The sequence below is a fragment of the Penaeus japonicus genome, unplaced genomic scaffold (assembly GCF_977035675.1).
Source record: "Penaeus japonicus unplaced genomic scaffold, GWHDUDI00000001_assembly GWHDUDI00000022, whole genome shotgun sequence".
In the NCBI taxonomy this organism is placed as follows: domain Eukaryota; kingdom Metazoa; phylum Arthropoda; class Malacostraca; order Decapoda; family Penaeidae; genus Penaeus; species Penaeus japonicus.
In genome coordinates, this window is record NW_028234424.1 from 37936856 (window position 1) to 37944355 (window position 7500).

At 42.2% G+C, this 7500-nt stretch overlaps 2 protein-coding genes across 3 annotated transcripts in view; one reads left to right on the forward strand and one right to left on the reverse strand.

Moving 5' to 3' along the window:
• LOC147469391 (uncharacterized) overlaps positions 1 to 189 on the forward strand; it is a 626-nt gene extending 437 nt beyond the window's left edge. The window contains exon 2 of the mRNA XM_086549882.1: positions 23 to 189. Within this exon, the coding sequence (XP_086406008.1) occupies positions 23 to 168 (146 nt within the window). The 3' untranslated portion in view covers positions 169 to 189. The remainder of the gene's footprint in view (positions 1 to 22) is intronic.
• Positions 190 to 701: 512 nt separating this feature from the next.
• The window catches only part of LOC122257933 (glucoside xylosyltransferase 1), an 8442-nt gene continuing 1643 nt past the window's right edge, over positions 702 to 7500 (reverse strand). Inside the window, exons 2-9 of one of the 2 annotated variants that reach the window (XM_043023541.2) lie at positions 6542 to 6660; positions 5192 to 5322; positions 3528 to 4067; positions 3287 to 3383; positions 2663 to 3011; positions 2210 to 2386; positions 1694 to 1849; positions 702 to 1326 (exon numbers count right to left, since the gene is read on the reverse strand). In XM_043023541.2, the coding sequence (XP_042879475.2) occupies positions 1042 to 1326; positions 1694 to 1849; positions 2210 to 2386; positions 2663 to 3011; positions 3287 to 3383; positions 3528 to 4067; positions 5192 to 5322; positions 6542 to 6660 (1854 nt within the window). In that variant the 3' untranslated portion in view covers positions 702 to 1041. Of the gene's footprint in view, positions 1327 to 1693; positions 1850 to 2209; positions 2387 to 2662; positions 3012 to 3286; positions 3384 to 3527; positions 4068 to 5191; positions 5326 to 6541; positions 6661 to 7500 lie in introns of both variants that reach the window. The other variant, XM_043023529.2, reaches the window with a different exon arrangement.

Sequence of the window (7500 nt, forward strand, 5' to 3'; positions counted from 1 at the left end):
ACGCTCCCCTGACCTCCTTTAGCCTTGATTGCCGGGGTCGTTGGTCAGCACGGGCGCGACGGAGACCAGCCCGCCACCTTCAACTGCCACAAGAACGGGCTCTTCCCTGACTACCAACGCAACTGCCAGGCTTATTACCGCTGCGAAGATGGAGAGCAGACTACGTGAGTGATTTGCTGTCGTGATGGAATTGGTGTTTTGGAAGTACCGTTGGTATTGGTTAGATGTGTGCATAAATACGCTAACACATGCAAGCACGCACTCACACACACACACACACACACACACACACACACACGCACACGCACACACACACGTACACACACACACACACACACACACACACACACGTATCGAGACATATATATATATGAATATATATATATATATATATTATATATATATATAGTTATATATATATATATGAATATAAATACATACAAACACACACACACACCAGTCACATATATATATATATATATATATATATATATTATACACACACACACACACATATATACATATATATATATATATATATATATATATATATATATATATATATATATATATATTTATACACACACACACACACACACACACATACACACACACACATATATACATATATATATATATATATATATATATATATATATATATATATATATACATAGATATACATACATACATACTCTTCAATATGGTGTCGGTGAACATATCTCTATATTTACAATTTCAACATTCTTCTTGAACAGACAGTGATTTCATTGCCAATACCAGATAATGGAATCAATTGAATTTTTTTTTTTAAAGTATGAAAAATTTCACTGATAAGTTGCCTTTTCAAATATTCAATGAATATAATTTTCCATAAGTCGCGCTCATAAAAAAAAAAAATATATGTAAAAGCTTCTAAAAACAATCGATTATTTATACACAAAATACATACTTTTTCCTTAATAGAATCAATCACTCCCACACACAAAGTCTAAGAAACGAGAGGTAGTTAGACAACAAACACGAACACCATCGCTTGAACTACATCTTGAAGTCGAAGTCAGAACCACCGCCACGCTCCCGAACATCTCTTCTCAGCCCAAACGACTCGTACACTTGAGTCACGAAGCGCCTTAGTCTGTTGACGAGGTAGTTGCTTATGGTGCGTCTCATGGGATCGACGAACACGTGGTCTATGTCGATGATGCTCTCACAGCCTGGCCACAATCTTCCCGTCGTGGCCGCCTCCAGGTTCTTCTGCAGGGTCTCCAGTAGGTCCTTCGGGGGCGTGGCTAACTCGTAGTTCCTCCAGGCTTGGTACACAGCCTGTGTTTGGGGAACGTGTTGAGTTATTTATTCTTTTTTTTTTCTGTGGGAATGTGTTTATTATTACTTTTGGTTGGTGAAAGTTCCAATTCTATTGATTGATCATATCTAAAAAGAGATAGAGGAAAGACAACGGAATGACAGAATGAAAGGGATGCACCACTAAATGGATTTCCATACGTAACAAGTAGCGAATAAATATGAATAAGAACAACAATCAGATAACAAGAAACTCCTTACCAGAAGCTAGAACTCATTCATTAAAGATAATGAAAAAGAGGAAAACAAAAAAAAAATAAAACAAAAAGAGAGCAAGACAGACGAAACTTCCTCCCAGCCCGCCAACTTCCCTAGTGAAGTTCCTCACCATGAACTTGGGACTGTCGTAGTAGAAGTGATGTCCATACCCGTGCAGGAGGGAGACGCCCCTCTTCCACACCTGGGGGCACGTGATGTCTCCACCCTGACACAGCTTGCTAACATAATTCCACTCGCAGCCTAGTTCACGCACCAAATTCGGGTACTGGGGAGAGAAATAACGGTTATGATTTCACGATACATGATTGGCAGTTACGGTGCTTATTGAAGACGCTATGTCCTTTTTCGTACTGGAATTGTAATTAGATAGATATATCGGCGTGATGTTTGTTCTAGTAATTTTAGTCTCTTTGCGATATTCATTCTCACTGATTTAATAGATATTCAGATAAGTAGTGATATCAAAAGGAGTTATTTTTGTCATAACACCTCATAACATGCAATGTCATTATTCAGGTGGCGATTAAAATTCAGATGCCGAAAAAAACTATACACAAATGCCGATGATACACGTAGTAAATTATTATCTAAAAATAAAAGTATATTTTCTCCTGTCCGAAATCACCTGACTAAGGATGGCATTGACGAGGCGGTTGGAAGGGGTTGACGTCATAGCTGTCACGAAGGTGTCGAAGGCGGTGACAACCTCGCCGATCCAACCTCGACCAGGAAACTGCCTCAGTCGGGTGAGGTTCATGAGGATGACGCCCGTGTTGAGGCCGTGTGGCGTGTGGCGTGGTTCCTGGTGGTGGGTGGGTGGGTGGGTGGGTTTGGGTGGGTGGGTGGGACGAAACTTAATTAGTGTCAAGAAAAAGAAAAAGAAAAACAAAAAACAGACAAGTTAAAGTAAGATCTCTTCTCATGGTTCAGGTTTGTGTTTCTCGGCTTTAGAATGATTTTGCCGTGTTCTGTTTCAGTGAATCTTTATTGTAAATGGATATATATATAAAAGAAACATAAACAAGTCTGCACGTCCGTCGAGGCAGATGGCCCTCCCGCCGCCGCTGCCTCCACTCGCCTGGTCGTGTCGCGGAGGCTCCCTGGGATCCGCTGGGGCCTCGGCCGCCATCCCCAGCACCTGATCGCTGTCGAACTTGGAGAACTCCTGCCACAGGTTTTCGGGCGGGACGAGGAAGATCACGTCCGTGTCGAGGTAGATGACGGCGTCCAGGTCTTGGAGTTGGTGCGCCTGGAAGAGCTTGGCTGTGGAGCACGGCCATCGGATCCCCTGCAGGTCGGGGCGCCCCGGGGGGAACCACACAGGACGCCGTTCGAAGACGATGCGGCTGCGGTGCTCGGCCGCCCACATGGACGTTACCTCGACCAGCACTCGGTAAACCTCGATCGCGTCCGTACACACGATAAACCTGCGGAAGGCTTCGCGTTCAGTAACAGGCAGCGGCCATCGGGAGCTTTGTGAACGCTCGAGTCAGTGCTACATTCCAGGTGTTTTTTTCCGGTCATTTACATCTTACCTTTGATAAAAAAAATCGTTAACACCACCAGCATCATCATCATCCTAATCATCAGTTTTATTTTCATCATTACAAACAGCATAACTATCACCATCACAATGACAGTTATACAGTAATTACCCCAGAAGACTCTGTAAAGTTAATAATAAATGAATAACCTGGACTACCTGAGGAGAGAGTCGGTGAAAGCCACTGCTGATTTTAGCATGACCTCACACTGTCTCATCTGCCGCCTCACATCCGTCATGATGTTGTCAGGGTGACCTGTAGAAGTAGACCAGTTGATGTTAGAATGCTTTGTTTTTTTCCACTTTGGGGGACTCTGTATAACACAATTTTCATACTACCATGCTTCGCATATAAAACGCTTATCCGAGCATCATATCTGCGGCATACAAGCGGCATTACCTTTACAAATCACGACAAAGAAAACCAGTTCCCGGGGAACGCTCTCCACAATGCGGCGAGAATGTTTTTGACCAGACGTCAGAGGATAAATCTTCGTAGGCGAGGCATTACTTCGTGACTGAATGCCTCCATGCATAATTAGCTTACGTTCTTGCTGCTCACCAGATACCACTGCATTACTCTTTGCCAACTGCTCCTCCTGCTGAGCAACATTACTCATAACATGCAAAACACCGTCCTTTGTCTCCTTTATCCCACCCTCTCCCGCCAAACCATCCAGCTGTTTCGGGTCCGCCATTTTGTTTCTCAAAGAAGCAACATCGGGGGCGGCCATTTTGTAGCTCAAAAGCGCAGCGTTTGAAATGCCTTCGTCTCTTGATTTCGGAGCCTCTGCAACGGTCGCCGGAGCTGTGGTCTTTCCTGTGTGATCTGTGTCTGATTTCTCCAATGGTGGGATTTGGCGGAGTGGTATAGTTTGCCGTGAGAGGTTCTTCAGAGATGCTTCGTTCATATATGGCGTGTTTTTGGTAACATCAAAACCTACAAAGCAAATCATATTTATTGTTATTTCTTTTAAATCATCATCATCATTACTACTACTACTATTATTATTACTATCAGTATCATCATTATTATCATTATCATCTATCACCACTATCATCATCAAAATCGACATTATCATCGTTAGTGATATAGTCACTATCACTGTCATCATCATTATCAAAATGGTTACCATCATTACCATTACTATCATTATCATCACAATCATCATTGTTATTATCATTATCATCATCATCATGAACCCTAACATTCTTATCATGATAATTATCGTTATCGTTATCATTATTACTGCTGTTATCATCATCATCATCATTTTCACTCAAGCAACACACATGCAAGCACATACACAAATACAAACGCACATACAAGCACACATACAAACACAAACGCACATACAAGCACGCACACTAATGCAAACGCACATACAAGCACACACAGAAATGCAAACGCACATACAAGCACACATACAAACACAAACGCACTTACAAGCACACACAGAAATGCAAACGCACATACAAGCACACATACAAACACAAACGCACTTACAAGCACACAAACAAATGTAAACGCACATACAAGCACACACACTAATACAAACACACATACAAGCACAGACACATAAATAGAAACACACATACGGACACACGCATACATATATTGCACGCTACGTCAATCATCATTATTATCCCTTATTCTCTGTTTCAATTATCATTTATACCATGTCCATCATCATCATTTCACACTTCCCCATCATCTACACCATATTCTTCACCATACCCAATTCTCTTACCCATAAGCATCATAACTCTCTATAAACCTGCAAGAAACACTACTTTTCTCATTACAAGATTTTTTTAACATATATATATTTTTTTCTAGACTCACCTCCCTCATCAGAAGAATAAATAAATATATATATATATATATATATATATATATATATATATATATATATATATAGAGAGAGAGAGAGAGAGAGAGAGAGAGAGAGAGAGAGAGAGAGAGAGAGATTTTTTTTTCTTTTTTTCTTTTTCTCTCTTTTTCTTTCTATTCTATTTCTTTTTTTCTTTCTTTCCTTTCTTTATTTTATTTTTTCGACTCACCTTTGGGAAGCGTGGTTCTCGCAAGCTGGTGACTGATGAGGAACTTGTTCATGAGTATATACTGAACAACGATGAACCCGAGGAACGTGAGGCAGAGCAGGACGGCGATGAAGTGACGGAGTGACATGTCTCTGCTGGTGGGGGTGTGACAGGAAGAAGAGGGGGAGGAGGAGGAGGAGGAAGAGGAGGAAGAGAGGGGAAGAGGAGGGGGGAAAGAAGGGGATGTATTAGTATTGTTTGGTGAGGTTTGTTCGGGGATGGGGGGAGGAGGAGGTAGGGGGAGGAGGAAGAAGAAGAGGAGGAGGAGAAGGAAGAGAGGGAAAGAGGAGGGAGGAAAGAAGGGGATGTATTAGTATTGTTTGGTGAGGTTTGTTCGGAGATGGAGGGAGGAGGAGGTAGGGGAGGAGGAGGAGGAGGAGGGGGAGGAGGAGGAAGAAAAAGAGGAGGAGGAGAAGGAAGAGAGGGAAAGAGGAGGGAGGAAAGAAGGGGATGTATTAGTATTGTTTGGTGAGGTTTGTTCGGAGATGGAGGGGAAGAGGAAGAAGAGGAGAAGAAGGGGGAGGAGGAGGAATAGGAGGAGGAGGAGAGAGGAAGAGGAGGGGGGAAAGGGATGTATTAGTATTGTTTGGTGAGGTTTGTTCAGAGATGGAGGGAGGAGGAGGTAGGGGAGGAAGAGGAGGAGGAGGGGGAGGAAGAGGAGGAAGAGGAAGAGGGGGAAGAGGAAGAGGAGGAGGGGAAGGAAGGGGAGGAGAAAGAGGTGAAAAAAGGAGGAGAAGAAGGAGGAAGAGGAGGAGGAAGAGGAAGCGGTGGAGGAGGAGGGGGAGGAAGAGGAGGAAGAGGAGGAGGAGGAGAAGGAGAAGGAGGAGAAAGAAGAGGAAAAAAGAAGACGGAGGAAGGGAAAACGTAATAACAGTAGTAGAAATAGTAGAACATTTGGTAATAGAAATAATAATTTTAGACGTAAGAGGAAGAGAAGAGGAAAGGGATAGATGGAAAGGAGAGGGTAAAGCGAAGGAGAAAGAGAGATAAATCGAAGAAGAACAAGAGTTAATAGAAGGAAAGAAAAGAAAAGAGAAGAGGAAACAGCAGAATGAAAAGAGTTCTGTTTCCGAGAGGTTGCTGTTGAAGAAAGCTCTCCTCTTCACGACAAAGTAGGAAAAATATCTCATATCATATTAAGATTATGAAAAGATAGATACCTTTTCATAATCTTAATCCAAATTCACTTATCTATAATGCATCAACATAGACCCTCCCCCACTCCTTCCCCTCCCCCTCACCCTCACCCTCCCTCACCTCAAAATCGTCCCTTCCCTCACTTCCCCTCACCCTCACCCTCACCCCCCTCACCTCGATCTCCGGGGTCGATGGTCGTCAAGATAATAGACGACATATCCTCTCTTGGTTTTCCTTAAGATCTTCGTCAAGTTTCTGCTCGGACGGGAATTTCTTGAATCCATGGCCGGCATCTGAAGAAAAACAACAACAACAACAAAAACAATAAGAGCAACAACAACAGTAACAACAACAACAACAGCAAGAACAATAACAACAACAACAGCAACACCAAACAAGAAACAGATGAAGGTCGAGAATTGTGATGAATATTGATTATAGATATCGTAGGTAAGGGTGTATTGCATCTGTATTTGCATTGGGCTATTTACGTTTTCATAAAGATTTTGCTTTTTAATTACTTCTACGAATGCCTTTTTTTCTTAATCTCTACTGAAATTAAAAGCTATGTCGTTAGTATTTTCTATGCGTAACGTTACATTTTATTGTTAATATGATCATCCTCTGTGTGACGTCACTAATTATTATTGCAGAGCTTAGATGACCTGATATCCCGTTGCCCTTGTCATTTGCCAGCGCTTGTTGCAACGACTTTTGAAAATATAATACGGGGAAAATGTTTAGACGACTTTTATAGGTGAAATTTCTCCTGGGGAATCGGACAGTGTATAGCATACTGTGGATCAAAATACAGTGCAAATGAGAATGCAATTCGAATCGTCACTCTCTCTTTCTATATATATATATATTTCTCTATCTAGCTATCTCAATCACTCTTTCTATCTCTCTCTCTCTTTCTATATCTATCTGTCTTACTCGCTCTCTCTCTCTCTCTCTCTCTTTCTCTCTCTCTCTCTCTCTCTCTCTCTCTCTCTCTCTCTCTCTCTCTTCTCTTTCCCTCCCTCTCTCTCTCTCTCTCTCTCTCTCTCTCTCTCTCTCTCTCTCTCTCTCTCTCTCTCTCTCTCTCTCTCTCTCTCTCTCTCTCTCTCTCTCTCTCTCTCTCTCTCTCTCTC